General features: G+C 41.8%; 2 protein-coding genes across 2 annotated transcripts; one reads left to right on the forward strand and one right to left on the reverse strand.

The window, feature by feature from the left end:
* Positions 1–3453: 3453 nt before the first annotated feature.
* ctr9 (CTR9 homolog, Paf1/RNA polymerase II complex component) lies at positions 3454–11535 on the forward strand. The gene is made up of 23 exons (XM_072660692.1): positions 3454–3579; positions 3999–4097; positions 4194–4433; positions 4550–4667; positions 4853–4942; positions 5029–5285; positions 5392–5499; positions 5594–5830; positions 5926–6015; positions 6358–6486; positions 6622–6805; positions 6892–6980; positions 7070–7255; positions 7359–7446; positions 7812–7960; positions 8062–8178; positions 8296–8441; positions 8537–8608; positions 8801–9089; positions 9169–9323; positions 9407–9503; positions 9809–9921; positions 10632–11535. Exons 1-23 carry the CDS (start codon positions 3535–3537, stop codon positions 11023–11025), a joined length of 3492 nt encoding a protein of 1163 aa, XP_072516793.1. The 5' UTR covers positions 3454–3534; the 3' UTR covers positions 11026–11535.
* A 1260-nt stretch (positions 11536–12795) lies between these two features.
* Positions 12796–24374, reverse strand: eif4g2a (eukaryotic translation initiation factor 4, gamma 2a). Its single transcript, XM_072661149.1, has 22 exons — positions 24300–24374; positions 23339–23465; positions 18535–18643; positions 18343–18408; positions 18080–18205; positions 17884–17986; positions 17640–17771; positions 17488–17554; positions 17212–17363; positions 17008–17118; positions 16737–16919; positions 16500–16632; positions 16223–16377; positions 16042–16140; positions 15682–15810; positions 15495–15599; positions 15194–15409; positions 14853–15111; positions 14508–14712; positions 14228–14436; positions 14026–14147; positions 12796–13914 (listed from the first exon to the last, which is right to left on the reverse strand). Exons 1-22 carry the CDS (start codon positions 24372–24374, stop codon positions 13849–13851), a joined length of 2949 nt encoding a protein of 982 aa, XP_072517250.1. The 3' UTR covers positions 12796–13848.
* Positions 24375–24629: the final 255 nt, after the last annotated feature.

The following is a 24629-nucleotide window of genomic DNA, read 5'->3' on the forward strand; positions in this document are numbered from 1 at the left end:
GAAAGTGGTTTCATGTGAAACGTGTCACTGTAGGGAATGTAGGTGGTGATAGGAACCAGAGGTCATAGCCATTTTATTCAGAATTCCAAACCACCAGTGAACGTACACGCATAAGTTCAGCCATGTCACTCCTCATCCGCTTCCCGCATCAGATTCAAATCCCTGACGCTGGCCTTCAAAGCCAAAAATGGACCAGCCCCTCTGTACTTTATGGCAATGGTCAAAAGCCGATCTGCACCAAGAGCACTTCAAGGTCAAAATACGGCTCGGCTCGACCCGTCATCCCTCAAAATCCACGGAAAACAAGCGTCCAGGCTTTTTTCTGTCTTGGCACCGAAGTGGTGGAACGAGCTTCCCCTGGGTGTCCGAACAGCAGAGGTGCTCGCTGTCTTCAAATGCAGACTGAAGACCCACCTCTTCTGAGAATACTTGAGCGAAGAGTAGAGTATTATGGTCTCCTTATTGACTTGTGTTTAGTAATGTAAACTTAGAGGTATCTTTGAATTTTTAGTCTATTCAAACTAGCTGAGGTTTTTCTTGAGTAAACATTGAAGCACTTTTGTAAGTCGCTCTGGATAAGAGCATCTGCTAAATGCCTTAAATGTGTCCCTGTACCTCTCCACCATAAAGAGTAATGCTCTTAAAAGAGAACCTTTTACATTCTAAGGACTCAAGCCTTGCCCTCAAAGCCTTAATATGTAGACCACATATTTATATATATATTAGTTTATAGATGGGACCAGGGCCCAGGACCTCATGAACATGGCTTGTGAGCAACGCTGTGGTAACGATGCTTGGTGAGGCCGGCAGCCGCCATGGTAGAAACGCTAATGCCACAGCAGCGATAAGTGGCCTTCAGAGTGGTAACAATGCTAACATCACTGTAGAGATGCTGAGCAAGTCAACATTTCTGTGCACTGTGACACACACAAACTAATGCCACTATCTTTACAATAATATTTCAAGCAAGGAGACCCAACCTCAGCCTAAGATTACATCTTCTCTCAACAGCACAGATACACAAAAAGGTGTCCTCAGACCATCAGTACAAGAAAATCTCTCTTCTAAGCAAACAAGAGGCAGCTCTTTTGGATTTGTCAGTAAGTGAAATGGCCTCTTCTAGGCCTTCTAGGCAAAAATCTAGCCAAACCCCTATGAAACTATAATACAACAATGTCTCAGGCCTCAGCCAGATGTCTGCTTCCTATCACAGTCACTGTGAACAATTCTGACCTGGCAAGTTTCTCTAGTCCCACCAAAGCGCTCTGAATGACTTTATTTACATGTTCACTTTAATTAATCACTCAGTACACTAATTAATCCATATCTGACTATTAATTAATGTCTTAACAAACATAGGTACTATGAATGGTTCCTGTAGCGCTGCCATAGAAGAACCATGTTTGCTTCCATTAAGAAGAAGCATATTTATGAGAGAGATGTGTGAGTTTGGAGAACCTTTAAAAGCTTCTTCTCACTCACACAGGCATCTTTATTACAAACAATGGTTCTTTATGGACCTAATAGTTCCATAAAGAAGGTGAAGGCTTCACTCAAAGAACCATGCATATGGCCCACTGACTCCCCTTAATGCCACTATTCCACCTGAAAAAGAAAAAAAGCTCAATTAAAACATACCTTTCCAAAGACCGTTATCCTTCAGAGGCCTCCATTCTGCTCAACTTTAATGCACAGTGCTCAGACCGGACCAGCTAGCAACATATATGAAGCCTGTTCTGAAGGCTTCATGATGGCTGCACTGTAATATGTGAGCAGCGTCCCGTTGTCCAGGGCTGACTGTGCTGTTCAAATAGAAACCCCTTCAAAGCTGATCTTGAGAAAAAGGCTTTGTCTGTTTTCATCTCAGTACACACACTGCCACACATCACATCCAGCTGACATGGCTCCCCCCACCCCCCAAGCCACTTATTTTGCAGCCTGTGTGCTCGTAACAGGACACAATGTTGTAATGGACCATTTTAATTAACATTCGGCCGTTTTCCATATCAAATGATTCAGCTAGGCCGATGCTTCACACACTAATCGAGCCTTCCACTCACTGCTCTTGTCGCTCAAAGGCATAACCAAACTCCAAAATATTTACCCTGGCTGGTCAGAAATTCATTGTACATGCTCATAGTTTTATCCCTCTCGATTACTAGCATTATTTTTATTCTTCTCATTAACATTATTATTAGCATTATTAGTTTGAGTGATAATAACATTGATGATATGGTTCCACTGACACCTGTCAAGGGGTGGGATATACATATTAGGCAGTAACTGTAAAAAAAAAAAAGGTCAAGCATTAAAATCTGAGACACTTTGACAATGACCAAATTCTGACGGCTAGACGGCTGGGTCAGAATATCTACAAAACTTCAGGCAGGTCTTGTGTAGTGTTCCCAGTAGGTAAGTCAGAGGTAGGTCAGTGCTCAGAGGATGGATAACCAGAGAACTGGTGACAAACTGAAGGCAAGACGAGACAAATGAATGCTCATGGAGGCCTCCACCTCACATGAAGGATCTGCTGCCAACGGCTTGGTGCCAGATACCACAGAAAACCATCAGAGGTCTTGTGGAGTCAATGCCTGGGTTGGTCAGAGCTGGTTTGCCACCATGAGGGGGACCTACACTAAGGTTTAGGCAGGTGGGTTTTAATGTAATGGCTGATCGATGCGTGCGTGTGTGTACATATGTATATAATCAGACACTGAAATACTGTATCTTGTATGTGTAAAGTCCACCCCACACTGATGCAGATTCACTCCCAAATAATGATATAAAATTCTAAAAGGAAAAAAATCCTTATTCAATAAAATACAAAAATCAGACACAAATTAATAGCACCATTTTGCAGAAAACTGCACGAGCTGAACTAGCATATATACGTGAGAGTAAAATCGTGAAAGTGAAAAGTAAAAAGTAAAAAGTATTTTTTGAGATACATAGAATTTGATGTCAGCTTAAATAATATCCCTAAAAATGACAGACATTTATTTTTATTTTTGCTACTGGGTAAATATCATGTCATATACATGAAACCAAATGTATGTGTGTATTTTTTAATGTTTGGTTTCAATTGCCTTTCTTAATGACAATATGGATTATTAATTACAATTAATAAATACAAAAAATATTAATTATTAAAATGATCTCTAAGAACAAGAAGGTTAAAAAGACTGTATTTTCTTTTTTGTCATTATTGCTGTGTAATGCCTGCTGGTTATATATGGATGTGTTTTATTTTTACTACTATTATTATTGTGGATATTTTCGATTATATTAATATGTATTAAATATTTATGTATTATATAAAATGTCCAGCCCTGTATTAGTACTACGACAATACAGTTGAATTGGATTGAATTGAATTGGATTGGGGACTTTTATTTTGCTCTCTCTCCGGCGCTGACACGGGAACTGAACGGCGTTGTTGTTCTGGGCAGCAGGCTGTGGTGGAGATCCGAGGGAGAGAGAGAGGAGCGTAACTGAAGAAATCTCTGCTGAGGAAAGTGTCGGAGACTCTTCACCATGTCTCGGGGGTCTATTGAAATCCCCCTGCGGGACACTGATGAGGTGTGTAGCCGTTTCACGCGTCCACTTTTGTCTTTTCACAACTGTAGCGTTATTTGTAGCCAGCTAACAGGGCTAGCGTCGGCTAACTGCCGGACTAGCCTTGCTGGCTAGCTCGCTATGATTCTCGCCGTTGTGAAAAGTTCGGCTGAACTGCGTGTGTCAGGGTTTTATAGGAAATGTTATGGACCTAATTGACGTTGTTCCTGTAAACGACGAAAGCTGTATTGACTATACATCTACTTATTTCCACAGACCTGTGTAGTTGTAGCTATGTGTGTAACTTAGCCGCGGCTAGCTTGTTCACCTGCCAAAGTAAATTCACCTCAGTTTAGTATGAAATGTGTAGCTGATGTCCTCTTAAATGTCCTGACCTCTCCGTGCTCATTCACTGCCCTTAACTTGTGTCTTTCGTCTTTCAGGTGATTGAGCTTGATTTTGACCAGCTCCCTGAAGGAGACGAAGTCATCAGTATCCTCAAACAAGAACACACACAGCTGCACATATGGATTGCACTTGCTGTAAGTTTAAATCTTCTGTCTGTGTATAAAAAAAGTTGGCAGATTAATCATTTCAGCCCCTGAAATTCCTCTGACTTGCTTTGTGACTTTTCCCAGCTGGAGTACTACAAGCAGGGAAAGACGGAGGACTTCGTGAAGCTGCTGGAGGCGGCTCGCATCGACGGAAACCTCGACTACAGAGACCATGAGAAGGACCAGATGACCTGTCTGGACACGTTAGCAGCGTACTATGTGCAACAGGCGCGCAAAGAGAAGAACAAAGATGCGAAGAAGGACCTCATCAACCAGTCCACCCTTCTGTACACCATGGCAGACAAGATCATCATGTACGATCAGGTGAGAGCAAGCGTACTGTCGCACAGATGTCCCGTTCAGCTGTGAGCGTGTTGATGGGCCAGTCGGTTCTTCCGCAAAGGATGAGGATAATTTATGTATTTGTCTGTTTGTCTCAGAACCACTTGCTGGGAAGAGCATGTTTCTGCCTGTTGGAAGGGGATAAGATGGATCAGGCAGACGCCCAGTTTCATTTCGTCTTGAACCAGTCCACAAACAACATACCGGCACTATTGGGTGAGTCAATCATACATGTTCTTACTGTCACATCAAAAGCTTTTGAAAATCTTTATCTTTCTCCTATGAAGTTATTGAGTTCAGGGTTTATTTTTTTCCCCAACCATTTTATAAATACAGGGTTGTATTATTATAGAGGTGTCTGTTTCTCACGTGTCCTTATTGTCATATTGTTACCATCACAGGTAAAGCTTGCATTTCTTTCAACAAAAAGGATTACAGAGGAGCTTTGGCCTATTATAAAAAAGCACTACGCACAAACCCAGGTTGCCCAGGTGAGCTTACTGAATCATACTCCCCACCCTCATTGTTTTGTTTTCTATATTCTCATGTAATTAACATGTCTTTTTCATATCTGTAGCCGAAGTGAGACTTGGAATGGGCCACTGCTTTGTGAAGCTCAACAAGTTGGAGAAAGCGCGCCTGGCTTTCAGTCGAGCCCTAGAGCTCAACTCTAAGTGTGTGGGAGCTCTGGTGGGTTTAGCTGTCCTGGAGCTCAACAACAAAGAGGCAGACTCCATCAAGAATGGAGTGCAGTTGCTCTCCAGGGCATACACCATCGACCCTAGCAACCCCATGGTGCTCAATCACCTTGCTAACCATTTCTTCTTCAAGAAGGTACAAAAAAATTATATTGTGGAAAGAGTGTGATGATGATGATGATGATTATGATAAAAATAACTGTAAACTAGCACGTTGTTAATTTTTCATTCTTTCTTTCCAGGACTACAGCAAAGTACAGCACTTAGCTCTTCATGCATTTCACAACACAGAGGTGGAAGCCATGCAAGCTGAAAGCTGCTATCAGTTGGCCCGCTCTTTCCATGTTCAGGTAAAAGCAGAATTCCCATTTCTTTGTAGCAAGACAGAATTGGTTTAAGCTGGTTGGGCACTCAGCCTTTTTCTTCCTCTTTTCTTCAATATAGGAGGATTATGACCAGGCTTTCCAGTACTACTACCAAGCCACTCAGTTTGCCTCCTCCACCTTTGTGTTGCCGTTCTTTGGTCTGGGCCAGATGTATGTGTATCGCAGAGACAAAGAGAATGCTGCACAGTGCTTTGAGAAAGTCTTGAAAGCTTACCCCAATAACTATGAGACCATGAAAATCCTTGGCTCACTTTATGCCACCTCAGATGACCAGGAGAAGAGAGACATTGCTAAAGTATGTCCTGGCTTCTATAAGTAATATGTTGCAACTTGCTTTTTGTTTTAATATGAAAAAAGTTAGACCCTTTTTGTGTTCTGACAATGTTTTAGGGACATCTAAAGAAGGTCACTGAACAGTATCCTGATGATGTAGAGGCCTGGATTGAGCTTGCACAGATTCTGGAACAGACAGACATCCAGGTAAGATGGATGGATGGACTGATTGTGAGTGTATAAGGACATCCTTGCATTTTGCGGGGGCTAATGTTCAACAAGCTCAACTACTTGGTGTGGCGCAACAGATAACACTGCTACCTGCCAGTGAGTTACTACACCATGTGGGAGACAATATTGTGGGTTCAATTCCCAGTCTGGGTGACTATGCTGCGCTACACCAATAAGAGTCCTGGGACAAGACTCCTAACACTACATTGGCCCTCCTCTGTAATACAAGTAACCTTGTACGTCGCTCTGGATAAGAGCGTCAGCGAAATGCCATAAATGTAAATGTCTCTCTTATAACAACCTCCTTATCCTTCCTAGGGTGCCTTGTCTGCATATGGCACAGCGACACGTATCCTTCAGGAGAAGGTGCAAGCTGATGTTCCTCCTGAGATCCTCAACAATTTGGGGGCTTTGCATTTCAGACTGGGCAACCTTGGTGAAGCAAAGGTAAGACTGATAGAAATTCTGATTTGTTCAGACACTTTCTACTAAATTATTTTTGCTGTTTGTTTACTTGTGCTGTAACTTGACTGATAGCTGTCTCAGCAGATGGTTAAAGCACTCCCCCCTGATTCTCTATAGAAATACTTCCTCGCCTCACTGGAGAGGGCCAAAGCTGAGGGCGAACACGATGAGCATTATTACAACGCCATCTCCGTTACCACCTCCTACAATCTGGCACGACTCTATGAAGCCATGTGCGAGTACCACGAGGCTGAGAAGCTGTACAAGAACATCCTGAGAGAGCATCCAAATTACGTAGACTGTAAGGACCTCAAAAAGCTTCATCTATTAAGTATGTTGGTTGTTCTGCCTGTTGGGTGTGTAGTACAAAATCATTCTACTTCGTAGGTTACTTGCGTCTCGGTGCGATGGCTCGTGACAAAGGCAATTTCTATGAAGCTTCAGATTGGTTTAAAGAAGCTCTACAGATCAACCAGGTAAGCATAATCTTTATCAATAATTCTTACTTGCTTTGAAGTTTTAATTCTTTTGAGAGTTTTTAATCACACAATTTGATGTTTTTCAGGATCACCCAGATGCCTGGTCCCTGATTGGAAATCTTCATTTGGCCAAGCAGGAGTGGGGTCCAGGCCAGAAGAAGTTTGAACGCATCCTAAAGCAGCCTTCTACTCAGAATGATACCTATTCCATGCTGGCACTGGGCAATGTGTGGCTGCAGACACTACACCAGCCCACAAGGGACCGGGAAAAGGTGCCTGATGCTGTTTGGTTTTCTTTAAAGAGTGCATGTTTTGACCTTCCTTCCTGTCAAAAAGCACATTCTATTCTTATTACCTTATCCTTTTTTTTCATAGGAAAAAAGGCACCAGGATAGAGCTCTAGCAATTTATAAGCAAGTTCTGAGGAATGATTCCAAAAATCTGTATGCTGCTAATGGTATAGGTAAGTGCACAGTTCATATGTAGCTTCCTGAAGAACAATCTTCCTCCTGGTTCAAACTCCAACCCAAATCAAATACACCCCATTTAGCCAATTTATTTGGATCAGATGAGGTGGATTAGGATTGGCTCTAAAGTCTGTGGGAAAGTAGCTCTCCAGAAGCAAGTTTGGAGACTACTGGGCTATAAACATGTTCTTACATTATGTCTAATGGTTCTTTTTATTTCTTTCTTTTTCTTTGAGAAGATTGCATGAGAATGTTGGGACTTCCAAACCTATTTTTGTCGTCTTTTTCCATTTTCTTTGTCCAAACATTACCAAGGTCTGTCGAAGCTGATGAGCCATTATGCTTGTTATATCTAACACAGGGGCTGTTTTGGCCCACAAGGGCTATTTCCGTGAGGCCCGTGATGTGTTTGCCCAAGTCAGGGAGGCGACCGCTGATATCAGTGATGTCTGGCTGAATTTGGCACACATTTACGTAGAGCAGAAACAGTACATCAGTGCTGTGCAGATGGTGAGCGAGAGACAGAGAAATAATACAACCTTATTGATGAGAATAAGAAAGCTTTAAGCTGCTCAGATCTGGCCTTGTGACTTGTTCTTTTGCGTTCCCAGTACGAGAACTGCCTGAAGAAATTCTACAAGTACCAGAATACAGAAGTGCTGCTGTATCTTGCGCGAGCTCTTTTTAAGTGCGGAAAGCTACAGGAGTGTAAACAGATGCTGCTGAGGGTGGGTAAACAAATGGATCTGAATCATGCAGGTTTCTGTGGTTCAGCATTTGTAGTATCATTTTACCAAACCCAAAGTCTTTGTCCTCTTCTGATCTTCTTTGCTGTGGTTCATCAGGCACGCCATGTGGCCCCCAGTGACACCGTGTTGATGTTCAACGTGGCTCTGGTGCTGCAGAGGCTGGCAACTCTGGTGTTGAAGGATGAGAAGAGTAACCTGAAAGCTGTGCTGAGTGCTGTGAAGGAGCTGGAGCTGGCCCACAGGTTGGTTGGCTGCTTACCCCAGCCCAAAGTCTGTAACACACCAGTTGTAGACTCCTTCATCACTTAAACACGTCTCTACTTACTTACTCATGCAGGTACTTCAGCTATCTCAGTAAGGCAGGAGACAAGATGAGATTTGACCTGGCACTTGCATCAAGCGAAGCAAGGTAGGTCTACATGACATTCTGGCTAACTGACTACAGCTGATGAGAAAATGATCTGTATATTAGATTTTTTTCTCTTTTACATCTCTTTTAAGAAGCTGTGGCTTTGTTCTAGATGGTGGCTCTTACTGCTAAGCATGTAAATGAGAGTATTTAGCATGGACTTGACATAGAGCACTTGCATTGCTCTTCCAGGCAGTGCTCTGACTTGCTCAGCCAGGCACAGTACCATGTGGCCCGGGCCCGTAAGCAGGATGAGGAAGAAAAGGAGCTGCGGGCTAAACAGGACCAGGAGAGAGAAATGCTGAAGCAGCAGTTGCTCCGTGAACAGGAGGAGAAGAAGATCAAGGAGGCTGAGGAACAGAAGAAGCTGCTGGAGCAGAGAGCTCAGTACGTGGAGAAAACTAAGAACCTCCTCAACTTCACTGAGGAAATGAAAGAGTCTACGAAAGAGAAGAAGAAAGGAGGAGGGGGCGGCGGGCGGGTGAGTGTCTGTACGTTCAGCAGTTTTGTGGTTTGTAGTTAGAAGGATGGTGTCGAAAACCGGTGTTTTGATTTTTTAGCGCAAGAAAGGAGCTGACTACGATGACTTTGTTAATGATGACTCTGATGAAGATCTGCCCATCAAAAAGAAGAAAAAGAAGAAGCCCCGCAGTGGGAGTGAACCTGAGGAGGAAGGAGAAGAGGGTGAGAAAAAGCCACGCAAGAAACGGAGGAGGTGAGGAGACTCTTAAAACTATTTATTTTTGTATGGGTTTAAGTGGATTAGAGCTATCTTTTAAGCCTGTTTTACTCTTCCAGACCAGCTAAAGGGGGAGATGACGGGAGTGATGAGGAGGAAGGAGGCTCGAGACCTAAGAAACAGCGTAAACCCAGGGAGCGCAAAAAGATTGAGAAAGTAGAGACATCATTTCACTAATTTTTGTGCAAATAAGCTACTGTAAATTAACACTACGGTCCAGTTGATAAGCAAAGGCATGTTTAGGTTAACGTTTAACAAATTATGGACGTCTGTAATCGAAGAGCTTTTCCATTCAAACCCAAATGATATTAAGATAATCTCTCAGAGAAGTATGTAGCCTTGTCTTTATTGTTTTTGGTGGCAGATGTCCGGTACTTCTTAGTAATGATGGTCTTTTAGCTCTACTGTGTTTCATATTCCTTTAAGATCAGGTTCTAACGGTGTGTGTGTTCTCATCCTAGCCCAAACCTGATCGCATGCCGCCATCTTTTAAAGGAAAGATCAAATCCAAGGCTATCATTTCTTCCTCGGATTCCTCTTCTGATGAGGATGGCTTGAAAATTGCAGAGGACAGGTAAGAGCAGTACTAATAGTTTTGATAAGTTCAGAATTTGGATAAAACAGCTAGATTTGTGTTTAGTAAAATTGATCCACTTTATGTAAATAATGCCATGTTGCTAGTTATTTCAAAATATTACCACTGCAGTAATGCTAGATATCACACATTTTTGTGCATACTGTTCCACACGGATACTGCTAGTGCTTTTACTGTGTTGAGCCACGTTTGTCTGTCCCACCAAAATCATAGCTTTCACTTTTGAGTATTTGAAACTGAAACTGTTGACAGAACCACTGTACACAGGCATCACACATAAAGGGAGTTCACTGCAGTATTTTAAAGTAACTGGGAGCTGAATGACCAGGAAGGTCAAACTGTGTTAAGATATTGTACACTATAAAATAATTAGTAACTAAAATTCACATAAATAAAATACAAGGTGATATTACTTTAGTTGTAAATAGCAGCACCTCTTAGCTAACTTATGTTATTGCGGTGTTATTTACTGTAATGTCAGATATTTAGGGCTTTTCTGCCAGAACTCCAATAGTGATGCTGCAACAGTGACACAATGAGCTAAAATAGCCTCAAGATTGAACAGGTGTTCAAAAATAATTCATCGTAATATGCCTAGATCACCTCCGACCTTCTTGTTGATCAGTTGAGGAAGTATCAGGGCTATAAGATTGTTTTCAGTCCAACTTCAGCTTTGCTTTCTGTCTCAGGAATGCACGGGACAGTGGTTCTGGTTCTGACGACGGAGGCCACCAGAAGCGCATTGCCTCAGACAGCGAGTCAGACAGAGAGCGCAACCGCTCAGGCAGCGAAGCAGGCAGCCCCCGCCGCTCTGTGAACTCGGATGAAGACGAGTCCGGCAGCGAGCGGCCGGTGAAGAGGAGGAGACCGCAGCCGCAGTCAGACTCCGAGCAGTCAGACAACGAGAGCAAGAGAAGCCGCTCTGAGGGGTCGGATGACGAGTCCCGGCGTGCGTCTCCAGTAGCAGCCTCCGATCAGGGCTCCGACAACGAGGGATCACCTCGGCGCTCAGACAACGAGTCTGAACCGGAGGGATCCAACAACGAGGCCTCCAACCGGGGCTCTGAGGACGAGAGTGACTGAGTCTGGTGATCGGGTGGAAATGTGCTATTGTTGTGATGTTCATGGTGTGATCTGGGGGTGTTTAGTAAAGCAGGACTTCTTAATTAGCTGGATATTATGAGCCAAATGTGAGGATTTTCCACTATTAGGGTCCCTCCTCTCTGCTCCTATTGGACAGGCTTCATTTTGGGCGTAATTTCTGTATTGTTTTTTGAAATGCCCCCCCCCCCCCCTCCGAGTCTTCGTATTTTGTTTCTCTTTGTACCATCTTAGCTTTTTAGCATCATGATGATGGCTTTTTTTTGTATTTTTCGGACGCGTTTTATCAGCAGCAGGTGTTGACTTTTTTTGTGGGGGCGGGCAAGAAAAAGATTTGCCTAATCTTTTAAGTAAAAACTTTAAAAGAATTCCTCTTGTGCTTCTGATATCAAAATAAACCAAGCTGGTGCCCAAATATTTGGGGAAAAGAATGAATCTAGTACAAAATGTGTACATTTATAAACAGTGTTGGAATAATAAAAATACGTTTTAAAAAAAGTATTGCAGTCCATCTGCAGTTATTGATCATAGTCTCACCACATGAAATTTGGCTTCTCATGCTTTTACTCTCATTTTCAGCTCAAGTGATGTTAACAAACCCAAGGTGTGGTTAGTAAGCTTTAAGAAATTGGTGAATTACGGTCAGGAACAGTACTCAGATAGGCTATGGCATTCATGTGATGACTGGCATTAACAAGCGCAAGGCACCTTACTATTACACCACCTCCATCAGCTTGTTAAGCTACCTTCTTATTCTTGCTTAATGTGAACATTATCTGAAGCTGCTGGTCTGTATCTGCAGCACACTGCTGCCAATGGAAAAATAAAAGGAAATGCAAAATGACAAATTTCATGGAATGGCAATGTGGAAGTCTAAGTTAAAAAGGTTTTTCCTTCTTCTATAAAATTAAGGTATTTTGTGCATCAAACACTAAAGCGATATTTTAATTTGTGGGCAGGAGTTTATATTTTGCTACTAAATGGGAAGGACTTATGTCTAATTGTTAGCCAGCAAGGATTTCCTTAAGCATGAATAGGTATAAGACTTAATGGCTTAACGCACTCCCTGTTGAAAAAAAAAAAAAAAAACAAACAAAAAAAAAAAAACAGCATGGCCAGCTCAAACTGGCTAATCATGTTTGAGTCTGATGGTATAGGTGGGCTACAAGCATAATAGTCACACTACAGTGCTGGTTAATGAGCTAGGATGACCAGCTTTTCAAGCACCTTGCCTCTCAGAGGTCAGCTTAGACCATCTGAAACCAGCTATCAGTAGAAACTGGTCTGGAGCTGGATTTTCCAGCAGCGATTACATACACTGCCTAAACCAATCACTGCAGAACACCAGATTGTCAGACTTGTGATTAACACATTTACATGCAATTGTGTGATCAGATAACAGGAGAAATCTGGGTCTACAATCAGGTTGTAACTAACCAATAGTATCAAACAAGAAGCACAGCTTGAACATTTTACAGTCAGTCAATCAAGCATGTCAGTTTCAGCATTGCTCCACATTTGTTCTCAATATCCATGTTTTAAATGCATGCACACAGAACCCAGTTAGTATGCATGCACTGAACTACGATTCTTGGGCTAAAAATCCTGCCCTCTGCATGGGCTTAAAAAAAAACAAAAAAAACAAAAAAAAAAAAAAAAAAAACACAACTCTAAGTTACAGATACTGTGTGATGCTAAATTCAATCAAATCCATGTTTAGGCAGAAAAAAATAAAAATCCACAAACAATAAGTCCTGGTGTGTAACTTTATTGAAAGTTAAGCAATAGTGGTACACTGAACATTCGGAGCTCTTACATGTTACAGTAACACTTTTAAATAGCAAGTAATTCATTGTACAGATGTATGCCACAAGTGCATCAAGTTTTATTGTTCTACCTAGAGATAAAGCGTTGATTTTTCTTTCATGATAAGGTTCAATAAATATCTATTAGATATTATGGCAAACAGATTGTTGTTAGGTTCATACATAGAATGGTCAATACTTATTGTTAACTTTATTTCACCAATCCAATTAAAAGTTCTTTAAATTTAAAAAGTTACGTTTACACATTGCCGTTTCAATCAAAAGTTGTTTCATCTGAACAGGCCATGTTTGGTAATCCCTGAACATGCTGTAAAGAAAATTTTCAAGTATCAAAAAGTATGACAAGTAATGGAGGGGACAAAACATGGGTCAATTTAAAATAAAAAAAAAAAAAGGCTGTATAACCATTTCTCCCACATGGCTTTCTATTATTCAAAAGAAAAAAATAAACCCAAAACAAACCATGGTTTTTCTATTACAGGTTTGGAGTTTTCCCCCAGCCCATTTGAGGAGGGACTGAATTCAACCCAGCACACTAAACCCATTAAAGAGGTAGAAACAAACCAAAGACTAGTAAAATGTATGGTTTCCAATGATTACAGTTAAGGATTCTTTGTAACAATCATGGGAGCATATTGCAACAACTCATGACACTTAGCACAAAGTGCATTTCTACAGTTGTGTTCTAGTGAACAGCAGCTGGAAAGGTTCTTGCACATACATGGTTGTAAAAAGCAAAACAAGTAGTTCCAAGCTGCTAATACCATTTTATAGGTGGATCAAAAAAGAAAAAAAAAAAAAAAAAAAAAAAAAAAAAAGCCAAACTGGGGGGGGGACGGGACAAAAAAAAAACAAAACTGCAGAGATTAAAGCAAAGGGTTATACAACAAAAAGGGGCAGGAAGGAGAGGGTGACAATACAGTGGGTTAAGAAAAGCAGTACAATTACATCTTTGCACCTTAAGGCTTTGGCTGGTTTCTTAGTCAGCCTCCTCTTCAGACTCCTCCTCCTCAGCAGTCTCCAACCAGGTAAGCCACTGATTTACCTAAAGAAGAGACAGCAAGGTAAGCCAACAGTCCAAAAACAAGGATAGGAAGTTTCATCTACTGGACATACTAACAGGGTGTATAGAAATCATAACATGCACCAACAGTACCTGGAACAATGCTTTTCCTTTGCCAGGAAACTCTTGGGTAATATCTTCTTTCCATGCAAGGAAGGCTTCTTCTTCGATTATCTCCATATCATAGAAGTTGACAAAGTAGCGCAGCAACATTCCTAAGAGTGAAAACCCAGCCAGTTATCCACTGCTGCCAAGACAAAGTCCCCCCCTCCCCAAAACAAACCAACAAACCTACCTTTGGGAAAAGCATTGGCATTGCAGTGCACTTGCAGAGCATACAGGGCACTGACTTGCAGGTCCACGTGATCATGCAGGAATTTTTGCATCACCGGTTTGAAGGCAAGTAGCAGCTGCTTCTCCTGGTCAAGCTGTTCTTTCGAAGGTGCGGATAACTGGTCATCTTCCTCACCGGAATACATCTCATGGGAAATGTACTGCAAAAAGCTAAAGGAAAAAAAGACAGTGAGGGGAGCACATGAGACAGTCAGTAACTTAAACCAAAATCTGTACTGTACCTGGTCATCAGAATGTTGACAAAACCCTTGTCGGTGTGAAGCTTGGGTGAGATGTTGTCCTTGATCCATTTGTAGATGGACTGGGGAGCCGGGTCTGCTTTGATCTGCTTCAAAAGCTCCTTCTCCAGTTTCATGAGAGGGAACAAGAAGCTCAGGCCTTTACCCTCCAGAATCTCCAACATACGGTCTTTGTTTTGGTCTATTTCTGCAGACATGAGAACTTGTCAACATAAGAACTTACAGGCATGCTCAAACAGACAAGTTGTAGAAGGTTACCCCACAACCTCCAGGGGAGTTAAGCAGGTTTAAATGTGTGTTCGTGCAGGAGTTCAAGACATGACGTACCTGGCAGCATCTTTTGCATGTTGACCTTGCTCTGCTGAAACAGGTCAGTCAGCCACTCCTTATCCTTAAGCTTTGCAGTTTGCTGAAGACAGAGCAAGAACAGAGGAAAGTGGGTGCCGTTCTCCAGAGGGTGGGCCAAGTCCGCGACGCTCATGAGCTCAGCAATGACTGCACGGGCAGCAAACTGTGCCAGATAGGACTTCACCAGGGGAATGTCATCTTCAAGCTTAGGACACTGGTCCAAAACATTAAGGAATGCCTGTACACAAAGGGGGCAGATCTCATTCAATAAAAAGGAACCATAATCTGATTAGACTCCAGTTATATTCTTGCACACCCACCTGCATGAAGTTCTCCCCGGTAATCAGCCCCTCTGCACGCAGTGCATGGATCATACTGCTGACATGCTCTTTATCTTCATCTGGACTGCCCAATGAGCAGATAATAATCTTACTCAACATCTCTGGCAGGAAGTGCTTGGGAGCCCTCATCTCCCTCACCCCATTCACAGCATCTGCAATGTTCTTGCTGTTCAGATACTCATTAACAACCGTCTCCTGAAAGACAAGCATTTAAGAAATTAGTTTTGACACAAATCCAACTGCAATCTTTATATCTGGAACACAATAGGAAACTGCATACAGTCATCTTGAGCAGCTCCTCTCTGGCAGGCGGTGGCTTTTTGTTGGTCTTCGGAGGCTTTTCCTGAATGGGAGGTGGATTGGTTTTCAGGCCAAGCTGTGGTGGCTACAGTAAGAGAAAGGGGTTTGAGGAGGATCGCAAATTACTATTAATATTAGCTGGTTCGGAAGGTTGTGTCAAGCTTTACCTGACCAAGAGGAGGAGTGGATGTACGTGGAGGCTGAGCACTGGGTGGAATCATGGTGGGTATCTGCGGCTGCAGCTTTGGCACTTGGGATTTGTTCAGAAGAAATGACTGAGCAGGTCTTAGACTGATCTAAATAAGGATTAAAAAAAAAAGGCACATTACCTCCACAAATCCACAGCACGCTACATTAGTGATAGAAAACTTCAGTACGGAATGCAGTGCAGCAGTAGAGTTTAGCATTCTACACTCCTGATTCAATGCCAGTTAAAAAGGCCTTACTACCATTAATTGAGCTCTACATATTTAGATTTCCCCCATGCACGTCGCAGGGATGTTTAGACCAGTTACAATCACACAAACCTCATCAGCATTTAGCTGTCCTTTCTTGCTGAAACGCGGTGGCATATCCTTTGACTGAGCTTGCTGTTGAGCCTGGTTCTGGAAAAGCAGATTTTGACCCTTTGGAAAGAAAGAGAAGTCAAATACCAAGCCATACCCTAAACACCACCCCCCACACACAAATCAATGAGTCAGTACTTACCTGGTTAGGTTTCATGAAAGGCTTGTCAAACTGAGACTGGGAAGCAGGAGCTATGTGGCCACTGTGACCATTAAACAGTGGGTTTACACGATGACGGCCCATGGTGGGGGAATACCTGTCTTGAATAACCCCAGGCCCCGTTCCAATCCCACTACCTGAAAAAAATATAAAAAAAAAAATAAGGCAGGTAGTTAAAGGTAGTTTGTGCTACCTGAGACTGAGACTGCATTTCAAGCATAACATTAGAAAACAGTAGTACACATTGGTCAGGAAGTACCTGGCATTTGTCCAAACATATCTGCTAACCCCCCAAGGGTCTCTCTGCTCATCCGCGTTGGCAAGAAAGGGTTCTCTTGAAAGAAGTCAGTCCTCATTCCTGAGGTCATAGCTGGAATAAACACACCCAAATCCTGGAGAGGGGAAAAAAAAACCCAGAATAAAGATACAGTGCAATGCACAAAACACCTATTGAAACCGACATACGGTAAACATTCAGATACAGATAGAAACTAGCCTTCACTGCATCCTGGCGGATCTGGTTGATAGTCTTCGGTCCATTATCAATAAAAGCTTTCCTAGGCACCCAGTTGTTCTCTCGCAACTCTACAGTATCCTGCAGCAGGAAACGAATCCTTGCAGGCAAGTCCTTGTTGTTCATTAAGGATCGCATGCGGCCAAAGTACTGATCCATTAAAGACTGCAACAGAAAACATTTTATTTATAAAATTCCATTACAACCCAACAGATAAAGTCAAAAGGACAAAAGTGGAAATTAAACTAAATACCTTGGCTTTCTCATGATCAAGTCTAGGCCCCACCGTTCTCATTATCTGACAGAGGCACTCCAAATCTTCCCCCATATCTTTAAGTTGGATTCTTTTCTTCTTTTCCAGAAGCTGAGGAGAGGAAGGAGGACATAAATACTCACTGGCACTTCAAATGATTAAAACCAGGAAATGAAGGAAATTCATTTGGGCACTACAGCTTACTGTTTTGATGCACTTATGAAGGATAGACTCATGAATGAGATCAAGTTTGCCAAGTTCCCCGATGAATTTGATGTTGCCCAGCATTTTGATCTTGGCAATGGCACGCTGCTCCTCCTCTTCAGAAGTAAGAGGGCCATCGGTTTTGTCATAGACTAGAAGGAAAAAAAAAAAAAAAAAAAAAAAAAAAAAAAGGTAGTTTTCGTAAATGCCTACATATGAACCACAGGACAGGGGAGACCAAACACACACCAAAGACATTTATGGAGATCAACTTACTTTCAACATTTCTGGTGCGGTTTTCAAATTCATCTTGAAGCTTTGATATCAGAAGTCTCCTGAATGTCTAAACAATAAAATCAGCAGACAATTTAATACCCCAAACCAGACACCTTAGTATTCACCGCAAAACAATTATTTAGGGTACTCACAGTGCTCTGCTTTTGTGATGATTGGACCTCAGATGGTTGGTTGTCAAAGTTCGGTGCATCCTCTGCCAAACGCAGACATAGCTGAGCATATAGCGAGCTATACTTCGGCTCTTCGAGGGCTTTGTCTACAATCTGTGAAATGGAACAAAGAAGGTAGAAAACTTAACCACTATGAACATAGGCCACCCCACTTAAAATGGCCACTGAGAGCAGAGTTGGTAAAGAGTGTGACTAAGATACTCACCAGCAAGATGATTCCTTTGAGGATGAGCTTTGAATCCACACCCACATTCAGAAGCTCAAGGCATAGCTTGTCAAACTTTTCCGGGGTCAGTTTATTAAGTATGCTGAGGACACATAAAATGTAAAATACATATCATTTCTGAACAGATGGCAATATGTACATCTGAGCAGCAAAATTAACTCCGTTTGACACTTACCCTCTCACTTTTCTGAAGATTGCATCGTGTCTTTCTTTTTCATTGGAGGAGCTGACCTCTCGTCTAGTGCTTCGTGAAGGAACCCATCTCTGAACGCTAGGCCCTGGGGTTTTCCCCAGGAACTCGCTGTTGAAGCAAAACAAGAGTAACTTCAGGAAAGCAACATGAATGGCTACTTCGCTCTAGACATGAACAAGTGAGCTAAAGACACAGTACACCAACAAATTAAAAAAAAAAGAAAAAAAAGAAGAAGATATATATACCTGTTGCCGACAGTCTTGGGAAAGTGCTGAGGTGCACCCCTACCTCCGCCTCCGCCCGAAGAAGCACTGCAAGATACAAGACATTCTAACAAACGAACCACCTATAGACTGCAAATAGGTCAGGGCCTGGCACGATACAAGAGACGTGGTCTGATGGAGCAGGGTTAAATGTAGGCATAACCGACAACTTACCTGAAACGAGAAGCACCCCCCTCTGCGACCACACTCTCCACTTTGGCGGCTTGGCAACGAATGATACCCAAAAAGAATAATATAGAAAGGACAGGGGTGGAAAAACGACCTGGAAGAGAAACACAATTGTTAAAATAGGGTTAACGCTTCAGTTTTCAAATAACGGCCATAAAAGGTGGCAGGACTTTAAAAAAAAAAAAATGGGAACATTAAAATGAACGAATTCCAGACACTGGACAGTTTATAACTCAGAGTTTTGGGCCCATCATAAGAGGCCCTGGAAAAGGCAGATATGGGCTCCTAACCTAAAAGGGGGTGATACACCGTTCAGTAACGGCCTGGGCCTACTGAAGCCAAGGCCTACAGTGGGGGAAGGGGAATCGGGTTCTCTAAAACATACGAACAATCTTTAAACATGGTCATTTCAGACCCCCAACACTTCAGCAAGGCATTAGTGAATAACGTATGAGCAAGTGGTCGCTGTGTTTCGTTTAGACATAGCAGGACCACGGTCTGGCCCGAGGGTCGGTGCTGCCTTCAGAGTCGGACAAAGGCTTCTGCCATGTTGCCTTCCAGCGTTCAGAGGAGCACGACACAGCTATTGCCGAACAGCACGGCTAAAAGCTGGAGAAACGCTTGGTACCTGACGTTTTTAATGAGATTAGACATTTACACACCAAATATACGAACAAAGAAGTGTGTAAAGAGGCTGGCGTGTTAACAGCGAGCCCCCAAGCCTTAAACGCAGGCGTTTTATTGTCCTAACGGGAAAACTAGCGTTAGCAACCCGGCTAGCAAGCCCAGCCTTTTCGTGAGGGAAACTGACAAATTAGTAAGACCGTCCGGGTAAATACAGCTCTCGTTAAACAGAGGAGAGTCAGATAAACAAACTATTCTGTCTGGTTAAATGACTCGAGTGCTTTAACGGGCCATAATGTGCAGATTCCCCTCGCCGGTAGCCATCTGCGCAGCGTGAGTCCACAGCTGATCCGGTAACGTTAGCTAGCACTTAGCCAGCTAGCTAGCTAAAGCTTCCCCAGACGCCATTTTCTGCTCGAACAATCGCGAAGAGGACAAAACAAGGGACTTAACAAGATTTACAGAACCACACGAAGCCACCTCGCCTCTAAACGACCACGACGCCAGGTGGAAATCGCGCAAACGGTTCGTCTCCGACGGTCGAGCAGCAGGACCCAGCTAGCACGGAGCGGAGCCATTTTCTAGGAGCCCGGGTGTTTAAACGCTAGCTAACATCAGCTGGTAGCGTGCTGAACAGAGCGGAATACACCTTACCTTTCCTAAAAGACCTTCAGCTTGGATGTGTTTCTGTTACCAAAGGAGAAAAGAAGAAAGGCTGAGAAATAGAAGGCGAGTTTGTCGGGAGGTCGAGTATCCTGTTGTAAGGCAGTGCGCTTCGAGCTAGGCTAGGCTAAGCTAGGCTGTGTTCGCCGGTGCGGAGCTGAGCGCTGTGGGGCTGAACGTGTGTCTGTGGCCTGACGTCAGAGACAGGCGCAACTTTATTCGCCGGGGCGACCAACCCTGCTGCCTGCCCGCGTCATAATTACAGGGAGGGTCGCAGGAGAGGGTGGGCCGAGTTTCCTTCCAACTGAAGATCACCACAGCAGTCTAGTCTAGTCTACAGTAACTGCTCAGAAAATGTTGTTGTTGTTGTTGTTGTTATTTTTGGTAACAATCATTGATATGAACGGAGCCGTTAAAGTTCCCAAGATCAAATACATTGCCCCCTTAATTTAACAACCCGACCCCCTGATTTATCAATAATTATATACATTTAATAAACCATTTCTCTAATATAATAAATTGTTACAGTTTAACAATCCGTTGCTCTAATTCAATAAATTATTTCATTAATTTTATTAAAATCGTTCCTCTAATTTAATAAATGATTCCATAATTGTAATAAATTGTTCCTCTAATTTATTGCATTTTTCCATACATGTAATAAATCGTTCCTCAAATGTAATCTATTGCTCTAATTTAATAAATTATTACATTCATTTAATCTATTGTTAATCGAATTAAATACATTATTCCATGAACTGTATACACTGTCCCTCTAATTAAATTCATTGTTACAGTTTAACAATGCGTTCAATGCGTTTTAATAAATTCTTCCATAAATCTAATAAATTGTTTCACTAATGTAATAAATTGTTACAGTGAATTCTCATCTAATTTACATTATTCCATAAATGTAATACAATTTTCCACTGATTTAATACATTGTGACAGTTGAAAAATTCATTCTCTTAATTTAATAAACATTCCCTCAGTCAATAAACCGTTCCCTCAATTTAATAAATGGTGTCCTCAGTTTAGAGAGGATACTTTAGTTTAAGGGCTGCATACATATGCATAAAAATAAACAGAAAACAAGAAATAGAGAATCCCAGCCTCCTAAAAGAAATAGTTTTCCAAAATTTAAAGAAATATGATTCGCTACTTTACCCCAGGTTGAGTTAATTAGCTAAGAGATGTTGGATATCTGAACTTCGCTTCTTTGGTTTACTATCGGAGATGCTCGACTAACACTGCTGACAAACACTGGACCTAGACTGCCACCAGTCTCATCTCTGTAAGTATACGCTCAAGATTTGGTCTGACAAGCAGAGCTACCAACATTAGTAATGGCAATAAACATGTAAACTAGACGAGCAAAATTGACCATATTCTCATAAAATGACATAAACATAAACATAAAATCAAATAAGGGGCCTACTCAGTATTTTAAAGACAGGATTAGATTTCCTACAAAATGATCATTTTATAATAGATCATATCTCATTGATAATAAATAAAGTCTTTAATTTTATTAATAAAATATATTACAATAATATTGCAACAGGAATGTCAACAGGCCTACAACAGATTTTTACAATCCACTTCTAGGGAGATACATGAGGGCACTGTCAGGCAAAATAGTCCCCAAAGAAAACAACGTGGGCCCTGGGTTCTGTCAACACCACTGTAAAGACATTTGAGTCAATAAGTTTCTATAAAACAGACCAATTCAAACCAAACCTTTCTAAATGACTTAGTTTACATCTCAATGATTAAATTTAGCAACATTTCAGAAGTCATGCAGTAATTCCCCTAAGCTCTATAGGCAGTGTGGCGGGCTAGAGGCCTTGGTTTAACACAAGCCTCCAAATGAGGTTCTCTATTTCTTATCTCTAGATTATCACATATCACAGTGTCCACAGGGCCGCAGGTCTTCCGTTTGGTGCAGAACATTAACAGGTCATTTAGCGTCCCAATGAACTACCATCCACATTTTTGCTGGTGCTCTGAGTTCAGCTATTATAAGTGGCCTCATATTGAACATATTGAGTTTGATATTGTGACCACTAGAGGGCCCTACAGCTCAGGATCTCTCTGTGAAGGATCTCCACGTTTTTCTAAGACAGACACATGAGGGTTAAAGCAGCACAGAGGCATATTATTTGTAGGCCCAGGCTGTGATTTCTGATCATCTGGAGAGTTTAGTGGAAATCACTTTAGTGCAAATAGCCTTAGTTTACCATACAGGCAGTTTCTTAAAGCCTCCTGCTAAGCGAGGACAGCCACACACAGCTGGTAATTTCACAATCTCTGGAGGGGGAGGGGTATTTACTTCTGCACCGAGGCCTTGTTGTGAAAGTGGATTCCTGGAAGTCTTTTTGTATCAGACACCGTCATCACTTGTTGCTCACGCAGCACGGTCATGCCTGTGGCCTAAGGCATCTTTGAAAAGTACAAGGCACAAGTACATGTAGGCCTGCCAGCAAAGTCAGAGCTACTTTCAACTCTCTCCCGTTTTGCCTGGATCTGGTAAGAACAGGCTTTAGTTTTCAGAAAGTTGCTTGTGTGTTTTTGTGCGTTCTTGTCAAGAATTCCAGTAAATTTGCAGACCAGGGGATCATTACCAAATATTACCAAATAGGAGCAAAGAGAGAGGTGTCACGTCTCTGACATCTTTTATTACACAATTGCTGGGGAACATGATGATGATGATGATTATTATTATTATTATTATTATTATTATTATTATTATTCACATTGGTTTGTCAGTCTGTCAGTCCCCCAACATTTATTTATTTATTTATTTATGTATTTATGTACAAAGTGTTCAACATGTCAGAAAACACAACAAATATGAACATTAATCACATATCATTTTGAATAGTTAACAGCTAGTATCTGTCTTTTACACTTTACGACCCCTGGATCCTTTCATGTTCTGCACCGTGAATAAATTTGAGTCAATAATTTTATCTACAATGAACCAGTTCACTCCAGACCACTCTGAATGACACGTACAGCGAATTATGCAGAAATTTAGATGATATTCAGGAATTCCCCTTTTAAAGCTTTATAGGCAGTGTGATGGGTGTCTTGGTTTCCAGACAGGCCTTAGGCTTCTTATTTCTCATATTGTCACCATTGGACAAAAACCTTCAAAATGACAGCTTTACAGGTTTAGTTTACATAGTTTTATTATAAGAAGATAAGGTTTTGACCTAAAACACATTTCTTGAAAATCCATTAATTTTAGAGGCACATCCAGGTGTTCTACAGTAAAACCTGAAGGAAACTTGAATTTTCACTATTTTACCATTATCAACATTATACAGCATACACTCAGAAGATGGTCATTTTGCATAGTAATAAAATGGCCATGTTTGTGTTGTGCATATCACAGCTGCTGGTCCCTATCACCCCCGCTGTATGACTGAGTGACTTTGTTTGCGTCTCAGTAATTAAATTCGTCTGGAATTGAGGCAGAATTAGACCGTATGTTTGCCTCTGGCGATGCAGCTGAAAGGTGGCGTAGGCCGAAGGTAATCACCGAAGGTGATATATTGTGCTGATATGTAGTCGTGGAAATTTACTGTGGATGGGGAGACCTCGGCAGCATCCAGGTTGTAAAGCTACAAGAGAATGGAATGAGTTTAATCAGAGATTGTGCAGGGATTATTTCCTCCCTGACAGATCTTGCGTGACATCGTGGCAGACCTGATCTGCTGAGCTTTTCATTTAGCCTCTGTTGAAATTGCTGTTACATCACAGAAACACATTACTGCTCACACAAGAAACAGGCCTATTAGATATTCCATTTAACTGGATCTCCTGTTGATGTACACAGTGTGGACATATTTGTGCAATTAGAATGTAATTATGTATAATTACTTTCTAATAGATTGGAAACCAAGCCAGTAATTAAGTGTCTGTTGACTTTATTGTTTTTAATCTGTGTCACAGTCAACCCTGCTCCAGCCATGTCCATGTGCACATCATGCTGGTGGTGTGAGGGGATTTGATAAGGCATTTTCTCCAGTCAGAATTGCCCTGATTAGAGATGTTGGCATGTTGCCACTTTTTTCTTTTGCAATTCTGATGCTGAAATCTAAAGTTAACATGATAGAGAGCTGGTTCAAGGTTTGTTTGGAGTGTACTAAGCTAAAAACAAGAAAGTTGCAATTGAAGCACTTGACATAAGATGAGTTAACCATCATGCTCAGCCACACAGCTAAAAACTTGATAAGACGTTTGAAGTTTGTAGTAAAGTAGACTAAAGTAAAGTATACTTGTAGTAAAGTTACTAAAAGTTCAAACGTAAAGTACTAGCATTCTAGATGTGAGAATGAACCACTTTTACAGCGTACATAGAAAGGCTTACATGATTCAGGGCCAGGACTGTGATGTACTTGAGTACACCCCATTAGTCAAATTATTTTTTTCTTAAATTACCAATTAAAATGTACCTTCTTGAAGAATCTGCCTGTGCTCTGCTGAAGCACTGGACTTTTAATGGTGCAGCAATGTGTCCTAGGGTGCATCCCAATTGCGTACTAACTAGTTTGTGAGTTTGTAAAATGTAGCATAGCTTAAAGTGTCAAAGTTAAGTATACTCAAAAATCCACAATGCATATTTAGACCTGGTCAGTTTTTAGCTGTGTTCCAAAGCCTAGGCTGCAGCTGCAATTCAAAGTGAAGTACCCTTCATATGCAGCCCAGGAACGGAGCCTACGTTTAGAGCGATTTGGAGGACGATACTGATATATCCTTTCCAGCCCTCGGTTACACACAGTTCT

The sequence above is a fragment of the Salminus brasiliensis genome, chromosome 17 (genome assembly GCF_030463535.1).
Source record: "Salminus brasiliensis chromosome 17, fSalBra1.hap2, whole genome shotgun sequence".
Classification (NCBI taxonomy): domain Eukaryota; kingdom Metazoa; phylum Chordata; class Actinopteri; order Characiformes; family Bryconidae; genus Salminus; species Salminus brasiliensis.

Coding starts and splice junctions, on each gene's coding strand:
- ctr9 (XM_072660692.1), top strand. CDS start 3,535: ATGTCTCGGGGGTCTATTGAAATCCCCCTGCGGGACACTGATGAG. Junction 6,016..6,357: donor TGGAACAGACAGACATCCAG/GTAAGATGGATG, acceptor TATCCTTCCTAG/GGTGCCTTGTCTGCATATGG. Junction 9,504..9,808: donor AGCGCAAAAAGATTGAGAAA/GTAGAGACATCA, acceptor TTCTCATCCTAG/CCCAAACCTGATCGCATGCC.
- eif4g2a (XM_072661149.1), bottom strand. CDS start 24,374: ATGCACCCTAGGACACATTGCTGCACCATTAAAAGTCCAGTGCTTCAG. Junction 18,409..18,534: donor GGGGGTGCTTCTCGTTTCAG/GTAAGTTGTCGG, acceptor TGTATCTTGCAG/TGCTTCTTCGGGCGGAGGCG. Junction 16,378..16,499: donor TATGTTTGGACAAATGCCAG/GTACTTCCTGAC, acceptor TATTTTTTTCAG/GTAGTGGGATTGGAACGGGG.